This window comes from Pseudonaja textilis, chromosome 2 (genome assembly GCF_049901715.1).
Source record: "Pseudonaja textilis isolate UNSWEBS1 chromosome 2, rPseTex1.2, whole genome shotgun sequence".
In the NCBI taxonomy this organism is placed as follows: Eukaryota; Metazoa; Chordata; class Lepidosauria; order Squamata; family Elapidae; genus Pseudonaja; species Pseudonaja textilis.
Genome location: NC_141991.1, coordinates 4,158,586 through 4,178,683, shown reverse-complemented (window position 1 = coordinate 4,178,683; position 20,098 = coordinate 4,158,586). Strand labels below are relative to the sequence as shown.

The window sequence follows — 20,098 nt, the reverse complement described above, 5'->3', positions numbered from 1 at the left end:
TTTTGGCTGCGGCCGCACACGCCTGGCTCATGTTTAAGTGTTTGCCAAAATGTTATTTTTTTCCCTCTGATTTTTCTACAATGTATTAAAAAATGCTTTTATCCTTGGTGCTGTGTATTTCTGCAGAGATGCAGTGATTCCTCACATAAATGCAACTTTCCCTCTTTTGTTGGCTCTGGGTTTTGTTTTGTTTTTGAACAATTTATAACCTTCTAATTGTTCCAATTATGAGTTCTATCCCAAGTTTCCGTAATGGCAACAATGTGGTGCCTGCTCTCATGTATTGGATTTCAAGTTCACCCCATATTCCCCATTAATTTGAGCAGTAGTATATAGGCATCTGAGTGTTTTATGGCTGACCTTCCATTTGCTCCCTACTTGTTTTTTTTGTTGTGTGATTGGTTATTGTGGAGTTTACGTTTGGGATTAGGTCCTAAACTGGGGTGGAATATGACAGGGTTAACTACCAATTTGGGATTTACGAACTTCCCTGCACACAGGTGAACCATGCGCCTGTAAATCGTCATCAGCATGCTGTGTGCAGAGACGCAGCCTTTGAAACAGCCCTCTTTTCCTGCTTTTTTAACTGCAGCTGTGCCTCGTTCGGCAGCTGAAGTTGAAAAATCAGGAAATAAAGATCAGACAAGAGCCCAGGTGGGTGGGTGGGCAAAAATATCAGCAGACATAGAACCAGTTCTGTGTCTGCTGCTCTTCAGGGCTACTGGTTCTACAGAGGTGGACAGAACCTCTGGGCCTAAAGATTTGTCTCCTTCCTTTCCAATTTTAGTTTTAAGCCTTTCAGATAAGCCAAGCCAATTGTTTTCCAAGTATTCTTCCTTGTTCTTCTGAGGTGTAGCCTCCACCAAAATCAATTAATAAAACCTCAACTTTGCCCCACTCCAGAGTCAGTTGCTCTGATTTCGATTAAAGGACCAGTTTCTCAATGAGAATGTTCTGTATAATCTCCTGAGTTTTTCTTTTTCAGCTTAAGATACAATATTTGGAGATCATATGAGGGCTGAATGCCTTGCAAAACATTTCCTGGCCTCACTGTGCAATTCGTCCAGGTCTGAAAAGACCTTTGGAAACCCAGAAGATTTCAGGGCTCTCTGTCAGAGAAGACTGGAAATGGATGCAAACCAGGAAGCCTGGGAGAGAGTAGGAAAAAGCCCTACTGCTGCTCTGCTTGGGAACGGTGCGGAGGTCTGGGCAGGAGCCCGGCAGAAGATCCCAGAGGAGGAAGCTCTCAGTTCTGAGATCCAACATTGGTGCTTCAGGAACAGCCCCTTTCAGGAGGCCGAAGGACCGCGAGAGCTTTGCAGCCGCCTTCATCGTCTTTGCTGGGGGTGGTTGCAGCCCGAAAAGCACACCAAGGCTCAGATGTTGGACCGGGTGATCTTGGAGCAGTTTCTGGCCGTCCTGCCCAGGGAGATGCAGTGCTGGGTGCGGGAGTGCCGAGCGGAGACCAGTTGCCAGGCGGTGGCCCTGGCCGAAGGTTTCCTGCTAAGCCAAGCGGAAGAGAGGGAACAGGAAAAATGTCAGGTGAGAGACACTCCTCTTAGGAAAAATGGATGGATTTTAATCTGCTTGATGCCAACTCATAAAATATTCCTATGCCTGTTTTAGTAGTTGGAGGAAGCAAAAGTACATTCCAACCCTTATCTTTAAAAGATTGTAACTAAAATACTAGAGTTCTTGCCCCCGAATATATTTAATTGGACAACGTGTATGATGACACCCAGCCTGTGAACGTGCTCAATTGGAGGATCTGGTTTATGAGACACCCAGGGGGGTGGGGGTGGAAAAAGGGGCACAGGGGACTGTAAATTAATTTTGCCAGAGTTGGCTTCCTACAGGGTAGTGCCAGTATGTCGCCTCTAATGGATCCTTTGAAGTTTATTGAAGTTTGGCTGGAAAAATCATGATTTAATTAGAGTGATTGCTGGAATCCTGACACTTGAATTCTTAATTATTTGCCAAAGAGAGTTGTTGGGATTAGTTATACAAGAAAACGTTTAGAGAAGAATTGTTTCTGTGTTCTCCCAGAGGACATATGTAGAGCATCTCTTCTGTTGTCCCCAATAATAGATACAAGAAGTATCGTGATATTGTGGCCACAAAATTAAAATCCAGATTCAGGTAGATCCTGTCCTTAACTCCTCTTCCTTGGCTGTATTCTTCAGGTTCCGAGGTCCTTCCTGGAAGTGGGCACCGGTCCTGAGGAAATGGCGGTTCATGCAGATCCGTGGTGCTGCAGGGCCGTCTCCAAGCAGGAAGGTCAATATCAGGATGGTTCACCAGGTGATGGTCATTCTGCATGGTTGGTGATTTTCGAGAGATATTCCAGTTTTTTTTTTAAAAAAAATCTGTGTATCTTCTCTCTTGTGTCTAATTGTTAGAATTACTAGAAGGTGACCCAACAAGAAAGACTTAATTCTCCTACTTCAAGCTAGAAGTCTTAAATCTCATGAGGGATATTCCTAGTCCATCCTTGGTGGTGTTCTTACTCCTTCATCCCAATATATTTTTCTTTGTCCTGAGAGACGGGAAAAGGGGCGGCCTGTTTTTGGCCTTTTGTAATAATTTGAATTAAATTCTAATGCATATCCTTTCTAGACCATTTTGTGCCTTCAGAACAGAAGAGTTAGAGCTAATCTTTTTCCTGCTTATCTATTTCCTTCCCAGGGAATGAAATGGAGTCACGATTGTTCACAGTATCATCTCCTTGTATTGGTGAAGCTGAAAAAACAGCTGGACCTCCAGCTCAGGTAGGGGAAAAAAAGACCAGGGGCGAATTTGGGGAAGCAATGTGTTATAGGTGATAATTTGGTTATTACACCTGAGAATATAAAGAGCCGAACTGAAGCCATTTTGTGTTCGCAGTCTGAGCTTTTAAAGTTCAGAACATTTATGTAATTTGTTTTCTGCTAGAAATTATACAAGATTGCAAAACCATGTACTTGGCATAAGTTAGAGGTATGTGCTGAGGCGGTCTGACATTAGATGTCACATTAAGAGATATTAATCGCTTTCTTATAATTTTCTGGTATTTGAATAACAGGAACTCTGACTATAATGAGAATGTTGGGAGTTTTCCATGGAAGGTTGGAACTTTCTTATGAAAAAAACATTCTATAACTTCCATATATGGAAAACAGGAAGTGTTATGTAACCATGTGATTTAATAAACCTATATAAGCTGTATTCACTAAATGGAAGTGTCTCCTTCCTCCTAGAAAATGTTTTTTTTTTTCTGGAGTAGAGGGGTCCATACTGCAGTATTTTCCCTAATAAAGCATCCTATGGATCAGATTGTCAAAAGTCTGTTGATTCATTTTTATGTACTTCTCACATAATGGAAGCTCCATTTTCATTTGGGGTCTCAGCATAACATACTGCTGTCAAGATTCGGTGCGCTTTTGCTGTTGCAACCATTATTGCTTCTCCCCTTGCTAATGAACCAGGGGGTGAGAAGGGGGAGATAGATAGATAGATAGATAGATAGATAGATAGATAGATAGATAGATAGATAGATAGATAGATAGAATACTTTATTGACCAAGTGTGATTGGACACACTAGGAATTTGTCTTGGTGTAAATACTCTCAGTATACATAAAGAAAAGGTACATTCATTAAGAATCAAGAATTATAACGTTCAACGTTCAATGGTAGTCATAGGGTACAACCAAATCATATCATCAAATCAAATCATACTAGGAAACAGTCAATATAAATCGTAAGGATACAAGCAACAAAGTTACAGTCCTACAATCACAAGTGGGAGGGGATGGGTGATAAGGAGTGATGAGAAGATTAACAGTAATAGTAGTGTACACTTTGTAAATAGTTGAACAGTGTTGAGGGAATTATTTGTTTAGCAGTGATGGCTTTTGGGAAAAAAATGTTCTTGTGTCTAGTTGTTCTGGAGTGCAGTGCTCTATAGTGCGTTTTGAGGGAGGGAGTTGAAACAGTTTATGTCCGGGATGGAATGTAGGCTCCAGACCTTGATATGTGTGAGAGCCAAGGACACTTCAGCAGATGTTTGCCAAACCCAAAGACTATTTCTCATAACAATACAGTGAGACACAATTGGACAGTGTGACCTGCACTAATGGGGGGGAGGGAGAATCCTATGCTTAGCTTATGTAGGTTTGCGTGTGAATTAGCTAGATCTGGTTTTGCCCCCATCGATGCCAAAATGATATACCCAATAAAGTTTTGCATTAAGAGATTGGATCGTCTCGACTGTGCTTGCTTTGGTTGGGTTCGTCAGCTGAAATATTGACAACTGAGACCCCCAAATGTGCTGAGTCTGCTCATAGAGATTCTTTCTCTTTCAGAGTCCCGTGTCCTTTGACGAGGTGGCCATATATTTCACCAGTGAAGAGTGGTTGCTGCTGGATCCCAACGAGAAAGCCTCGCACCGAGAAGTCATGTTGGAGACATGTGGGATTGTGGCCTCTTTAAGTAAGGGTTCCTCTAGAATTAAACCAAAGCAAAGAGTCACTAGACAATTTATTTACAGCTTAGGAGATTTGTGCAGATCTTGTTAAAATGATTGCCATAGTATGTATATTGTGGCACTGGATGTATATTACAACACACGTGACACAAGTTAATACACCACATCATGATGTCAAGACCTGGACTTGCATTGCTTGTTATTTAATTTGGATGTCCTTTTTTTTAAGTTGTTGTTCACTGCAAGAATGAAACAAGACCAACTATGCTGTTTGAACCAAATCCAGAGATGACACGGTCAAATCCAATTGAATTGTTTTATTTGTTTACACCTAATAGAATCTTGCCAAACTAAAACTGTAACCTACTCACTTACTAGATACCGGTATATCCTGAGATATTCTAGAAACCCTGAACCTCTTTCCCCTCTCCTTCGTCCAGCTTGGGACTAAGCCGTGACTCAAATCTGGATCTTTCTCTGTGAAAGATCTGGGTTGCCAAAGCAACCTGTTTTTCCAGGCATACATTCCATCATATATGTAATTTTTAAAAAATTAATCAATCACGCTGTCATTTTCCTATTGCTTTCTCTGCAGATGCAGGCTAGGGCCTGGGATGGGAAGAGCAAGTTGTATGTTTGTTGTGTTAGAAGTATTGAAAAAGATTCTGCAAATAATATGAGACTTAATCCCTGGTGACATCCTGAATTTCTTGCTTTTCTAATCAGATTTTTTTCAATTGTCTTTTTTTCCCCATCAAGCAGTTGATGATCAGGAGAATGAAGATTACCAAGAGCCAACTGTGGTGTCGGAAGTAATCAAGATTGAAATAGAAGAAGAGACATCTACTGATGAGTTTGGAAGAGGCCAATGCTACAACTGGAGAGAAATCTCCACTCTTGAATGCATGGAAAGTGATTATCTCCTGACCCAAAATGTTCATAAGGAAAATGGGTTGGGAAACTATCAAGGAAGTGGGGAAACATTCCAAGCAAAACCCAATTCCAATAATTACCACCTCAGCAGTAACAGTGACATTATTCCTCATAAAATGATCCATACAGAAAAGAAACCTTATAAACACTTGGACTCTGGAAACAGCTTTAGATGTACTGGTAATCTTAAATACGATAAGAAGATCCATTCAGGGAAAAAGCCTTATAAATGTGCAGCCTGTGGAAAAGGATTTGGTTCAAATACTTCCCTTACTTATCATGAAAGGATCCATAGGGGCGAAAAACCCTACCAATGCCTAGAGTGTGGGAAGAGCTTCATACAGAGCAGTGACCTTACTTCTCATAAAAGGATCCACACAGGGGAAAAACCATATAAGTGCACGCACTGTGGAAAAAGCTTCAGTTCGAATAGTTCTGTTAATTATCATAAAAGGATCCATACGGGAGAAAGACCCTATGAATGCATCGAGTGTGGGAAGAGCTTTAGCAAAAGCAGCGTCCTGACTGCCCACAGAAGGATGCACACGGGAGAGAAACCCTACAAATGCATAGATTGTGGGAAATGTTTCAGTTTGAGCAGTTCCCTTGCTTCTCATAGAAGGATCCATACAGGTGAGAAGCCATATAAGTGCACAGAGTGTGGGAAAAACTTCAGCAAAAGCTGTTACCTGACTTCCCACAAAAGGATCCATACGGGAGAGAAACCCTTTCAATGCATGGAGTGCGGGAAGAGCTTCAGTAAGAGCAGCGTTCTTACTTCCCACAAAAGGATCCATTCCGGGGAAAAACCTTATAAATGTGTGGACTGTGGAAAAACTTTTCATGGCCGCGGCCACCTGATGTCTCATAGGAGGATTCACACAGGGGAGAAACCCTATCAATGTCTGGAGTGTGGAAAGAGCTTCAGCCATAATGGTTCCCTGACCTCCCATAAAAGAGTCCACACAGGAGAGAAACCGTATCAATGTGTGGACTGTGGAAAGAGCTTCAGTCGAAGCAGTTCCCTTACTTGCCACAGAAGGATCCACTCGGGATTCAAACCTTATATATGCAATCAGTGTGGGAAGAGCTTTAGTACAAGCAGCTCTCTTACTTACCACATTAGTATCCACACAGGGAAGAAACTATATCAGTGCATGGAGTGTGGGAAGAGCTTTAGGCTGAAAAGTCACCTAAATTCCCATCAAAAGATCCACACAGGGTTGAAACCTTATAAATGTATGGAATGTGGAAAGAGTTTTTCTGAAAACAGAACTCTTATTTCTCATGAAAGAATCCACACAGGGGAGAAAAAATATGAATGCATGTTGTGTGGAAAGAATTTCATGTGGAGCAATCAACTTACTTCCCATAAAAGGACCCATGTGGAGGAGATGCCTTTAGGGACTGAAATATCCTTAATTCATGTAAGCGGATCCACTACGATATGAAACCTTATAAAAGCACGGAACGCAGACACAACTTTAGTCAAGAATTGCAAACTGATTCATGTTAAAACACTTGACATGCAGGACTATATATCTATAGGACTCACTTTCCCTGAGGATATCTGTCTGACATTGTAAATTACTCAGAGAGTGCTCTAAAGAGTGGTATGTAAGTCTTAAGGGCTAATGCTATTTGCCTGTTCCACCGGAGCAATAGAGTTGTCCTTTCTGTTAAATATTGCCATCTCATGGGTCCTCAGAAGCTGCCTTTCCTGTTGCAATGTCTGCCTATGGAACACGCTTTCCAAGATCTGATAGCCTCTGCCCCTTTTATCCTTCCAGGAGCCCTTAAAATGGGCACATTAGAGAAATGAGGCCGAGGCACCTTTGGGGGTTTTTTTTGGCTGTTTGCTTTTATATTGTTTTATTGACTGTAAGCCACTCTGTTTAAGATTGGCAGCTCTATGAATGTTTAAAGTTTTAAGTAAGTACGTAACAAGTAACCCTCGCTTACTGACAACAATAGGGATTGGCAACTCCATTATTAAGCCATGCAGTCATAAATTGAAACATCATATGACCGTGCTGGTCTTACATCAGTTGGGCAGTTCCACTTGTAACTGTTAATCAAATCCTCCGTGGTCATAAAGGACAGTGTGAATCGACTGCAACATGTGACTTCTTGTGGCTTCCACATTGACTTAATACTTATGAGCAGCTGGCTAATTTAATTTTTGATTGTGTGCCCTGAAATCAGGGTCAGCTCTTGTGACTATAGAGACTTACTACAATTGGATTGGAACTTTCCCTGCAAAGCAATTGGCCACTAAGTGAGTAACGGAAAGTTTTGATCTTTTTTTCTTTTTGCCTCGGTGGATGGCACTGTTAAGAGAAGCTGCTAGTACCACCACAAGTAGAAAAGATGAAATAAATGTTAGCGTAGTCCCTTAGGCATCCCCTATGAGGAAGTAAGTAAATGTGCCCAGAGACCAAGCAAACTGGCCCAAAACATGACTTCCTATGGGTGTCTTGACTGCTGGTATAATCTGAGATTTGTGAGGTTTATAAGTTTGGCGTGAGGGCCCACCAGAGATTCCTTGGTTTGTTTCTCTAGTCCCTAGTGTGATTTTTTTTTTACCTGTTACAGAAATAAAAGTTTTAAATATATTACCTCCCACCTCTGTGTGATTATTGGCTACTCACACCAGACAAAACAAACCTCTCACCTTGGAGCTGAATCAACGCCTTCACTTTGCAGCTCATCCACCTTTCACAGAGCCCAATTCTCCTTTTATGGCCCTTTCTTCCACCCTTCGCCTGGAGGGAGCTGAGAAAATTCAGCTTTGTGGAGGCTGGGTAGGGAGACCACCAGGAGATCCTACGTCCCCAAGGGGAAGCTGCCAAAGGCTTTCCAAGGTCTGAGGGGAAACAAAAGGACCCAGAGATCTTGACAGGACCAAGATCACCAAGCCCAAGGTTCATTAGGGCAGTGTTGCCTCTCCTCAGGTGGAGTCTGTGTGTGTGTGTGTGAGAGAGAGAGAGAGAGAGTTTAGTGTATGTTTGTATATGACTTTCCTCAGAGCGAGGAGGAAAATTCGTACCCAGCAGAGAAGCGGCTGAGGCGATTCCGAGACTCCCGTTTCCCGCTCAAATCTGACAGGCGCCTCTCGCCTGCCATTGGCTCGCCAAGCTCATGTGACCCGGCGGGCTCCCGCTCCCCCTCCCCCCCCGTCATTCATGCTCCACCCCGAGCACAACGTCTGCAGCTACCGAGGCCAAGATGGGGAGGAACAGCCTCGCTCGTTGGGAAGGGCTCTACTGAGCACGCGCGCCACTCAGATGGGCGCGAAATAGCTGAGCGTGCAGTTGTCCTGCGGGAGCGCTTCCGACTTGCTTTTGATGGAAGAGTAGAAGCGCCGAGTTGGAGCCTTCCTCCCACAGCCTTGAACCCGCACCTGCCTTTCACCCTTTTTTTTCTCGGAAGCAAAATCAGCGTCTCCTTGTCCCTCTGCAACTCATGGTTTCCTTCTGCCTTTGGTTTTAAAAGAAGCCACTCCTGATCTCTGGGTGACTGAGTGGTACTCGTTAAAATACACGTACAACTAAGGGCCAAAAATGTATACTTGCAGCACTTTTGGGTTTTCTTATTTTATCCTTTATTGCTCTAGAGCAAATAAAAGCCGTAGGGGTTGACTCCAAAAAAGGGCAACGGAGATGACGCTCCTGTGGAACCAAAGCTGGGTGAAGAGATGGAGAAACGTGGCGGGGGATCCAAAGCAGGGAAGAGATTGGCGCTTTCTTGGGCAGAGAGCAATGGATCCGAGATCACCTCTTAGGGATGGCGGGAAAGGAAATCCCAGAATGGCTGGTTAGTATATAACAGAGAACCAGGATCTGGTGGTCTCCAGGCTTGGCTAAGTGCTTCAACCCAACTGGTGGCAGGACACAGAAGTCTCACCGTGGGGAGATGGAACATTGAAACAATGGAGGGGGTGTATCTTCAGAAGGGGGAAAGAGTAGAGTTAGTCCTCAACTTATAACAGATTAGTGACCGTTCAAAGTTACGGCACTGAAAAACGTGGCTTGGCAGCCGGCCCACCATGGGGGGAGTAACACATATATGCATGTACACCTGCATTTGTTTGTGTGCACACCCTGTACTTGTGTGAACAGAGCTTAGCGTGCAAGCGCCCTCCGCTCGCGCGAGTAGAGGTTCATGCGCCAGCCCAAACACTTCTCCACTTTTGCCCACAATGTTCCGTTCATGAGTCTAGGGCCGCCCACGCCTGTTGCTCATTCAAATGGAGCTGTACCCGCATGCGTGCGCCTGCTACTAACAAACCACTCCACACTGGGCCAAGCTGGAAAGGTTGGGTACCGCTGAATTAGAGGTTCCAGGAGGAATACGGTCTGTACCCCAGTCAGGCAAAGGGGTTCCTTTCACAGATGGACATGTTTTGTCCCCCCTTGTCTGAAGTCAGGGAAACTTTGCCTTCATGTCTGGAAGATTTGCCATATCTTTCTCATGTGGCTGAGCTCACTTATCCAAGCACCTCAGCTGCGTCCGCCTTTGGATGCCTTCCTCTCACTGGGCATCTTCCTCTGGGGATTCTGGCTCCCCCAAGCCCCATTGAAAGAGAGGAGACGCATAAAAGGTCCAACAGAATTTTATTTGAAGGGATCCAAAAAGGCCCAAATGGCAGGCCTGGGGGCTGGCTGGCCCACTCCTCCCTCTGCACCGCCCCTTCAAGTTTTGACGGACACTTTGCCCTGGGTCCGCTGGAACTCCTGCTGCAGCCGGCCCAGGGCATCCCGATGCTGCTCCGACTTCCGCTCATAGTCCTGAATCTGAGCCTCGTAGCGTTTGCTGGGGAGAGAGGATCAAACCGGTGAGAAGCCCCAGAAGAGCTGTGGGGACTCCAAGATAGACTGCCTCAGGAGCTGGAGGCCTCGCTCAGGAACCCCCGTCTACTCACATCTCCCCTGTGATGTACTCCAGCCTCTTTCCCACGGTTGCTTTGGCTTCCTCCGTGTCCTGCTTCACCAGCACCGGCCCGATGAGCTTGTAGACGGAGTTAGAGGGGTCCAGCAGGTCCAATTCCTAGAGGGGAGGGAAGGAGGAGGGCTGTTGCTGAAAGGGAGCCCAGGGAAGGCGGGGGGTGGGTGGGTGGGGGGAACCAGGCCTGACCTCACCTCCTTCACCACATGGTTCTCCGTCAACTGAGCTTCCAGCTTCTGACGGGCTGTCATGCATTTGCTCATATCTGCAAGGAGGGGAAGACACACACACCTTGTGGTTAGAGTCCTTTACCTGGAATCTTCTTGACTTCCTCAGCCTGTTTCCAGCAGCCTCTCAGGTCCAGAGGGGGAGGGAATCAGGAGAGAGATGGGCTCTGTGCCCCCACCCCCAAAACTGCTGAAAGGCTCAGCCTCTCAGATGGAGAAGAGCACTTGGGGCCCCTCTGAGGCCATCCGCATCTTTGTGAACCCCTCCAACATAGTCAGCAGGGGGACCCAGGGGGATCCTTCTGTGGGGGAGTCACAACGCTGCTTCCTTCTGTCTTCTGCAACCGGCTCTCCGGGAATGCAAGATAGGCTCTGGCTGGTTTGGGGGAAGCCACCCTGAAGGTTTTGAAAGAAGGAGTGGAACTATGCTCCAGCGCCCTGAGAGGCGGGTGCCGAAGGGCGAAGGTACCATGGGTAGATGAGGGCGAGAAGGCGCTAGCGGGCACCCAGACAGCCTCACCAGCCGTTATAGACCCACCTTAACAAGCTGCGAGTAGATGTTTGGTGGGTCCCACCAAGTGTGGGACTACGGCTCCTATTGTTTTCCTGCAGCCAAGGCTGGTGGGCCGCTGGCTGGGGAAGATGGGAGGTGTAGTGCAACATATCTGCCCGGGCAACCAACTTGGGAATGTGTTTTAAAAACTGGGCTTCTGAAATGGCTGCCACCTCCAGAGAGCAAGGTCCTGCAGAATGGCCTTGAACGAACTGCCTCTTTCCAGGAGCGACTGGGAGCAATGGAAAGACGGTGCAGGGGATGGTCCTGGGACACCTCCCCCCCGGCAGGGTCCGGGGAAGTTCTGACCTTTCTGCAGCTGCTGATATTTGTCTAGCTCCGCCTGTAGCTTCTTCTGTAGAGCTTCACCCATTGTGTGTGTGTCTCTCTCTCCTTGCACGTGCCGAAGCTCCTCTGGTTTCTCTCCCACACTGGAACAAAGAATAGAAGAACGTCAATCATCTGATTACACTGAATATTACATCCAGAGGTGCCTCTTTCCAAGCAGTTTCCCAGTAGATTGTGCTCAACTTACAACAGTTCGTTTGGTGACCGTTCAGGGGGTTACAAGGGCACTGAAAAAGTGACTTATGACTGATGCAGCATCCCCGTGGTCACGTGGCTTACATTCGGATACTTGACAAATGGTTCACATTTATGACGGTCACAGCGTCTGTCAGGATCCCCACCTCACTCCACCCCGTCAAAACTAATGAAGTTTCTTGGATGAGAAGTGAAAGATCACGCACTTTCCCTCTTTAGTGACCTTCTGACAAGCAAAGCCAATGGGAAAGCCAGATTCGCTTTAACTGGCCCATGTTTACTCACTGAACAACTGTGGCGATTCACTTAACAACAGTGGCAAGGAAAGCCGTAACAAGGAGACAAAACTCACTCCACAAATTTCTCACTTAGCAACATAAATTCTGGGTTCAATTGCGGTTGTTAAGTTGAGCACAATCTGTGTGTGTATGTATGTATGTGTTAATGTGTGTAGAAATGGCCCTCATTAAGATAACAGATAATCAGGGTTGGAAGGGCCCAAGCAGGAGATCCTACACCTGTAATGGCAAACCTATGGCACGCGTGCCATAGGTGGCATGCAGAGCCATTTGTGCCGGCACGTGAGCTGCAGGCAAACTTACCTTACTGCATACGTGCACACCTCACAGCTGATTTTTGGCTGGTTTGAGGCCTTTTTCGGCCTCCCAGAGGCTTCAGGAAGGCTTCTGCAGGCCGAAAACTAGCCCCCTTGTGTGACTTCCTGTTTTTCCGGAAATACTGGAAGTGACCAAACGGGCTTCAACCTGAAAAGCCTGCAGAAGCCTTCCTGAAGCCTCTGGGAGGCCGTAAAAGGCCTCAAACTGCCCCCAAATCAGCTGTGAGGCGCAATGCAGATAAGGGGGAGATGGGGGGGGTAGCTGGGTGGGTGGGACTGCGCGTGCATGTGTAGAGGGCATGGGGAGTGTGCATTGCCTTCTGGGTGCTGTTAGATAGGGCCCAGTGTTCTAGTCTGTCAAGATCAATCTGGATCTTGAGCCTATCTTCTTGGGTGTTAGCTATTCCTGCCAGCTTAGTATCATCTGCAAATTTGGTAAGTTCCCCTTCTATTCCCTCATCTAAGTCGTTAATGAAGATATTGAAGAGTATTGGGCCTAAGATGGAACATTGTGGCACCCCACTGCTTACTTCCCTCCATGTAGACTTAGACCCATTAAGGACTACACGTTGAGTACGGTTTGCCAGCCAGTTGCGTATGCGTAGATAGATAATAGATATGGATAGATGGATGATATGGTAGATAGATATAGAGATAATACGATTATCAGGCAAGTAGAGATTTATATTAATAATATTTATATCTATACTTATAATATTCACTTAGTTATATTTATATTGTGTAATTATTAAAGTTAATATATTTAGAAGTAAGAAGAGATAAAGGAATACTTAGATAAAATCTTACACTTTTTCTCTTTTTAAATATTATAAAGTGCATCTATTTATATAGATTTATACCTGTTTTTCTTTAGATATAGCTTAGTGCTAACTTTATACTTTTTGGTTTACCGACCTATATATTTGAATTACTTATTTTATTAATATTATTAATGGATTATTGACTATTATTAATATGGCTATTAACTGTCAAGTATTAACTGTATTGATTGTACTGTCAATAAAATGATGAAATGTATCAACATACTTTCTTTTTATAAGATATATTTGTATATATTTGAATATGTTAATTTTCAACAGTTTTTTAAAAAAAAAAATGAATAGGGATGGAGATAATATAGGTAATAGATACAATAGGTAAATAAGCAGTTGTGTATGTGTATAATAAATAAAAATGATAAATAAATTCCACGTGGATTTTTCTGAATTCTCTGCCTCTCCAGAGGCCACAAGTATTGCTGAGCCTCCAGAGGGGAATGGGCCCATGGTGCACAGCCCGGGAGGACCATGCAGCCCCTAAAGGGCAACTCCCCTCCTGCCCCCCCGCCCAAGCGCCTGCGTTTCTTGGGGAGGATGGGAGTTGTAGTCCAGTCCCTTTCTACCAGCCGAGGCAGATGGAACTCAGCCGGCCAGGATGATGGGAGATGTAGCCCGTTAAACGGTCGCCCGCCCGCCCCCGCCTGGGGATAACGGACCCTGTAGTCCGGCAGCTGGACGAGCCCGTTCCCCCCCCCCCGCCTCAAAGTCCTTCTGAGGGTCCACCGGCAAGGGGAGGGAAGCCCCGTTTGGCCGGGGACGATGGGGACAGCAGTCTCACCTCAGAACCGCGCGACGCCCGCCAACCGCCCAGTCCCCGCGGATACCGGTCGCCGCTCTCGCCTCGCGGGAAGGGGGGGCGGGGGGGCGGGGAGAAACACACTCAGCCAACCGGAAGCCGAGGGCGCCGCTCCGGACCCACTTCCGCCCGGTCTCAAAATGGCGGCCCCGCGGGAGCGCGCAACGGATTATCGCGTAGGCGGGCCCGCGGCGGCGGCGGCGGCGGCTACGTGACCTGGGGGCCCCGCCCTCTCAGAGACCGCGAGCCTTTCCAATGCTTTTTTTTTTTTTTTTTTGGCAAAGAGCCCTATTTCCATTTTCGTTTTTATTTTTTATTTTTTTCTGGAGGGGGAAGAAGTTGGAGGCTTTGAAAGCGATGGAAGCCTTGAGGAGGCCGCTGCTATAATAATAATAATAATAATAATAATAATAATAATAATAATAATAATAATAATAATAATAATAATAATAATAATAATAATAATAATAATAATAATATGTTAATGTTTTAAGGAAAGATGGAAGCAGTATAAAGAATAAAATACCCAGATACATAACTATATATTTCTTCTTTACATTATATATAAACAGTAAAAAGAATAAAATACCAGATATATAAATATATATTTCTTCTTTACGCTCTACATAAACAGTGTAAAGAATAAAATACCAGATATATAAATATATATTTCTTCTTTACGCTCTACATAAACAGTGTAAAGAATAAAATACCAGATATATAAATATATATATGTTCTTTACGCTCTATATAAACGATATAAAGAATAAAATACCAGATATATAAATATATATATGTTCTTTACGCTCTATATAAACGATATAAAGAATAAAATACCAGATATATAAATATATAATCTTCTTTACGCTCTACATAAACAGTGTAAACAATAAAATACCCAGATACATAACTATATATTTCTTCTTTACATTATATATAAACAGTAAAAAGAATAAAATACCAGATATATATACATTTCTTCTTCACGCTCTACATGAACAATATAAAGAATAAAATACCAGATACATAAATATATATTTCTTCTTTACGCTCTATAAAAACAGTGTAAATAATAAAATACCAGATAAATATGTATTTCTTCTTTACGCTCTATATAAACAGTGTAAAGAATAAAATAGGTATGTAAATATGTAAGTATGCTGTATATTAACAGTATAAAGGATAAAATATCAGGTATATAAGCACTTAGACTTATATACCACTTTACAGTGCTTTTACAACCCTCTGTAAGCGGTGTACAGAGTCAACATCTTGCCCCTCAAATGGGAAAGGTTGTTAATAATCAGGAAATATGTTTTTTTTTAATATATTAAGATAAAAAGTACAAAGTCACAACCATGCTGGTAACAGTTTTCTCCCAAACCATAGCAACCTGACATGATTTCCTTGCAGACGTTTCATGACCCAACTAGGTAACGTCACCAGTGCTGGTATTAGATGTTTCCTACTTTAACTAGATGCTTCCTAGTTTGGGTGATGAAAGCTGCAAGAAAACAGCCAAAGCTCCAAGAGCATAATTTTTTCAGGGTCTGGCCCAGACTCAGGGCCTCTTACCTGACCTTTGTCTTGGGGCGGCTCTCCCTTGAGGTTGCTCCTTCTGCCTGTCACTCTGTGCCCTGCGAGGTGGCACCCCTTGCCCTCCATCCATTCCCCTGATTCTCCTAGGCAGAGTTTGGCTCAGGAATTCTGGGAGGTGAAGTCCACAGGTAAGAAAGGGGCCATAGTCTCCCATATCTGCTTTAGAAGATAGGCTCATGATCCAGAAATAGAGTTGGCATTCAGGAGGTTCTGAGCAGTTCTGGAGAATCAGTAGCAGAAATTCCGAGTAGTTCGGAGAACCGGCACCGGCAAATATCACCTCTGACTGGCCCCACCCCCATCTATTCTCTGCCTCCCGAGTTCCAGCTGATCGGCTGAGTCTTCTTTTGTTGCCCTGCACAGGAGAACGGAGCGGGAAAGCAGGTTATTGGGGTGGGGAGGGAATGGAGATTTTGCAGTAAACCTTCCCCCAGGAATGGGGAGAGAATAGAGATTTTAACAGTATCCTTCCCCTGCCCCACCCGCCAAGCCACACCACGCCCACCGCAGTGCTGGTAATCAGCCGGTTCTCACCGGATCGGGTGAACCGGTAGCAAGAATCTGGCGTGGGTTGCCGAACTGGTAGTAAGTTCTGGATGGCCACAGCCCCCCAATCCGGTCGCCCTCCCGCCCGATGCTCGCTTACACGCTCACCTGACATTCACCTAAGGTATTTCTTTTTTTCCCTCCTGACAATCAGCTGTGCATAGATCAGCTTCTCTTTGCTGAGGCCCAGGAAAGCAAAAAATGGAGGGAGGAACTCAGCCGCCTCTCCATTTTTTGCCTCCCAGAGCCGCAGAAGAGCTATAAGGGAGCAAAAACGCCCCCCAGAGGCTCCTTTGAGGCTAGAAAGCTCCCCAAAATGGGTTGGGGTGGCAAAAAAGCAAAAAAAAAAAAGCCACACCCACCCAGTCACATGGCCACGCCCACCAAGCCATGCCCAAAGAACCAGAAGTAAAAAAATTTGAATCCCACCACTGCCCACCAAGCCATGCCCACAGAACCAGTAGTTTAAAAAAAAATCAATCCCACCACTGTCCAGAAGGACATTGACAGACTTGAACCCTGGGCTCTGTCCAATAAAATGCAATTCAGTGATAAGAAAATTAAGGTCCACAATATTTGTCAGGTCCGCTAATTTAGTCACTTTGTCACAGAATGCAACGAAGCGAAGTTCTGTTTTTGACAAACCCATGTTGGCTCCTAGTAATAGCTTCGCTGGTTTCTAGGTGTCCAAAGTCTTCCCAGGTTTTGATGTAAGACTGCATCCATTTCCGGACCAACTCACTGTCCCATGTGATTTCTCATCTGGACTACTGCAATGTGTCGCTCTGTGGTGGAGGCTGGCAGCAGCGATGAAGTGGTCCCCGAGGAGCCCATGCATGCGTGCAGGGCTGCTCAAAGGAAAGAGCAGCTGCAGCAGCATGGGTGACTCGGGAGTAAGGCTGCAAGGTAATGGCCCTTCCCCAGGGAGATAAAAGCCAGCTGAGAAACCGCAGTTCTTTGCAGAAGGCAAATAAGTTTTACACTCGAGCCTGGTGGACGTTAGGAATATCTGAGTTGGTGTTTGAAGACTCTTTGTGTTTGAATTATTGCTTATTAACTTTATCTGGTGTTCTTGGCAGCCTTACAAAAGCTTGGCAAGGCTCTTTCTTATGGGAGCTAATGGGTTTGAAGCAGCCTTTTACCCGTGAAGGAACGGGATTCGTAAAGAAACATTCAAAGGTTGTGCTGTTACCTTTGTCTCGTGCTTGCTTCCTTGGAACCAGGTTTGGGTCAGAACACGCCCATGGGGCTGCTCTTGAAGAACATTTGGGAGCTCAACCGGCATAGAATGTAGCAGCATGAGTTGTAAATGGTGCTAGCCATTTGGTGCCTCTAGTACGGCAATTCCATGAGCTGAATTGGGTGCCGGTATGCTTCCCGATGCAATTCAAGGTGTTGGTTGAAAGGCCTTCATGGCTTAGGACTGGATTAATTGAAGGACAGTCTCTCCCTTGTTACTCCTATCCATTGGATCGGATCAGAAAGGATGGGTGTACATCAGGTCCCATTAGGTAAAGAATGTTGGGTGGGGAACGTTGCGAAAACATGTCCTTCCCCCGCTTGTTATAGCACCCAGTTTGTGGACCATACTACCTGCCCTGGTTCAGGTCTCAAATACTGACTCACACACTGTTCCTAAGGTTGCTCACAGTTTACTCAAAGTCAAAGGAATGCAAACTAAAAACAGAGTCAGTCAGGGAATGGGGCAGCCAGTGTCCAGATGGTATCAGAGACCCTGACATAAACCAGTCTTATATAAATAAATATATTTACAGTAAATAAGAGAGGCAAGAGCATCGTCAGGTAAATCAACACGCAAGTCATGAGGTAAACCGTAGAGAACGCATACAGCCTGTCAGGGCTCCAGAAGTTACCCCCATTTAAATCATGAGTCTCTAGCCGAACTTCCAGAACTTAAAGATTTATTAGGACTAAGCAAGCTGGTGCTGCCTGAGTATAGCCGACTCTGAGACACATCATTCACTGTCACCCTTGATTCTGGCTTTCCCTCACCCCCTGGGTGTATCGTAACTCATATTCCCCAATGGGACACATCCATAGCCAAGAGTCATCAGTTATACCCTCCATTTAGAATTTTGTGCGGCAGAAACTTCAGTCGCCTAGAAACTATCTTTGAAAACATTTATGGAATGCAAGCTGCCCACTGCTCCCCGCTCCCTTTCTGTTGGCAACTCTAAAAGACCACAGAATTGTTTTATCAGTTGACACAGCGCACAGAGGAAAAAAAGGCAGGAAAAAACAAGGAAATTCTCCCTTTACTCTTATAGCAACCAATCAGATTCCCTCATGCCCTGGCCAGCTCTCTTCAACCAATTAGCTATAACTGTGTGTTCTTACTCATTGTCCAATCCTTCATTGATCCAGCTATTTAATTTTTAATTATCTTAACAGAGTTCTGTAACAGAGCTTGGTGTTAACAGGAGTGTGCATAAAAATAGCCCCAAATCATTCCAAAATGCCAAGAGCTGAGTGAACATTGCCAGCCAATCCAGAGTTCATACTTTCACTAACTGAATCCTCAGGAATGTCACATAAGAGCTGGATAATAGATGGTTGTTTCCAATACAGGAACAAGGGTTAGAGCTGCCTCCTTTCTCTGGCTGCAGCCAACCATCATTCCTCAAGTAATTTACTCCTTTGCTTGTCGCGCAGGGGCTGGACAGCCTTATGTCATTCACATCTGACTGCCGCAGCTGTTCAGGTTTGATCAGCCTCATGGGATTCTTGGCTTCCACTCTCCTGAGGCTCACATGCTCTGGTTTTAACTAGAGCACTTCCTCAGAATCAGTATAAGTGTTTGAATCCTGAGCCACCACCTCTTGAGAAAAAGGCAGCACCAACCCTGCTGGCATTTTATTATCTATGCCAGCCTCTGAGGTGCCAAGGGTATATAGGGACTGGCTTCTTGGTAATGTTACTGACTTGAGTTGTTCCATGGCTGCTATGTATTTTAACTTTTGTAATATTTATAAATGTTCTTATTTTTTTTAAAAAAAACCTCTGTTCGCTGCTCAGGGACATTTGTTGAGATTAGCAGCCATATAAATTGGATCAATCATTCTTTCGTTTTATTAGTCAGAGGCCAAGATTATTATTTTTGCCTTTATTCTGTAATTTCAAAAATTAAAATTGTTCCTGCATTTGATCTTCTGTTCTGGGCTCTGTTGTGTCTCTCATATCCCTCCCTCCCTCCAGCCAAGCCCACCGTCACCATCTCCCCCTCCAAGATGGACCCCGCTTCCCCCAACACCATCCTCCTCTGCACCACGACAGGCTTTTACCCCCTGGAGATCAAGGTCCAGTGGCTGAAGAATGGCCAGCTGGAGGAGGAGGGCGTGGCCTTCGGGGAGGAGCTCCAGAACGGAGACTGGACCTACCAGCTGTGTTAAGCTTTGATAGTGTGAGTCTTTCTGTCCCCTCCCTCTCTCCTTCTCTCGCTCTGAGTGTGTGTGTGAGAGAGAGAGAGACAGAGAGAGACACACAGACACAGAAAGAGACAGACAGAGAGACAGACACACAGAGACAGAAAGAGAGAGAGGCAGAGAGAGAGAGACAGAGACGCACAGAGACACAGAGAGACAAGAGACAGAAAGAGACAGACACAGAGAAACAGACACGGAGAGAGACAGAGAGACAGACAGAGAGAGACAGACAGAAGAGACAGAGAGAGAGAGAGACAGACAGAAGAGAGTGAGGAGAGAGAGAGAGAGAAAGAGAGACAGAGACACACAGAGAGACAGAGAGTCGATGGGCTCTGACGGAATCCCCTCCGGGTGACTTTCTGCCAGTCATCTTTTGCACCAGGACCCGGGGAGGCCCACAATGCCGCTTGCAGAGCTCGCTCCCCAGGGCAGGTGCAGCTCCGGGCAGAGGCTGCCCAGCATAGCCTTCAAAGCTGCTCCCACAACCGCAATTTCTTCCCAGTGGCCAGCAGAGGTCGCTCCCTTGGCTGCTGACTAAGGCCATTGCACATGCTCCACTATGTCTGAATAGTCAGCTAATTCCAGCTGAGAG

At 45.2% G+C, this 20,098-nt stretch overlaps 4 protein-coding genes across 4 annotated transcripts in view; 2 read left to right on the top strand and 2 right to left on the bottom strand.

The window, feature by feature from the left end:
- LOC113451924 (uncharacterized) overlaps window positions 1-20,098 on the bottom strand; it is a 219,030-nt gene that overhangs the window by 49,683 nt on the left and 149,249 nt on the right.
- Window positions 1-20,098, top strand: part of LOC113450365 (uncharacterized) — a 64,427-nt gene that overhangs the window by 13,105 nt on the left and 31,224 nt on the right. The gene's annotated exons all lie outside the window — the stretch shown is intronic.
- The window catches only part of LOC113450362 (uncharacterized), a 33,652-nt gene that overhangs the window by 3,078 nt on the left and 10,476 nt on the right, over window positions 1-20,098 (top strand). The window contains exons 2-7 of the mRNA XM_087927638.1: window positions 986-1,542; window positions 2,184-2,301; window positions 2,686-2,768; window positions 4,343-4,469; window positions 5,224-6,846; window positions 19,280-19,468. Of these exons, the coding sequence (XP_087783764.1) occupies window positions 1,012-1,542; window positions 2,184-2,301; window positions 2,686-2,768; window positions 4,343-4,469; window positions 5,224-6,846; window positions 19,280-19,468 (2,671 nt within the window). The 5' untranslated portion in view covers window positions 986-1,011. The remainder of the gene's footprint in view (window positions 1-985; window positions 1,543-2,183; window positions 2,302-2,685; window positions 2,769-4,342; window positions 4,470-5,223; window positions 6,847-19,279; window positions 19,469-20,098) is intronic.
- On the bottom strand, window positions 9,997-14,066 carry PFDN6 (prefoldin subunit 6). The gene is made up of 5 exons (XM_026721569.2): window positions 13,901-14,066; window positions 11,434-11,555; window positions 10,539-10,609; window positions 10,322-10,446; window positions 9,997-10,212 (listed from the first exon to the last, which is right to left on the bottom strand). Exons 2-5 carry the CDS (start codon window positions 11,495-11,497, stop codon window positions 10,092-10,094), a joined length of 381 nt encoding a protein of 126 aa, XP_026577354.1. The 5' UTR covers window positions 11,498-11,555; window positions 13,901-14,066; the 3' UTR covers window positions 9,997-10,091.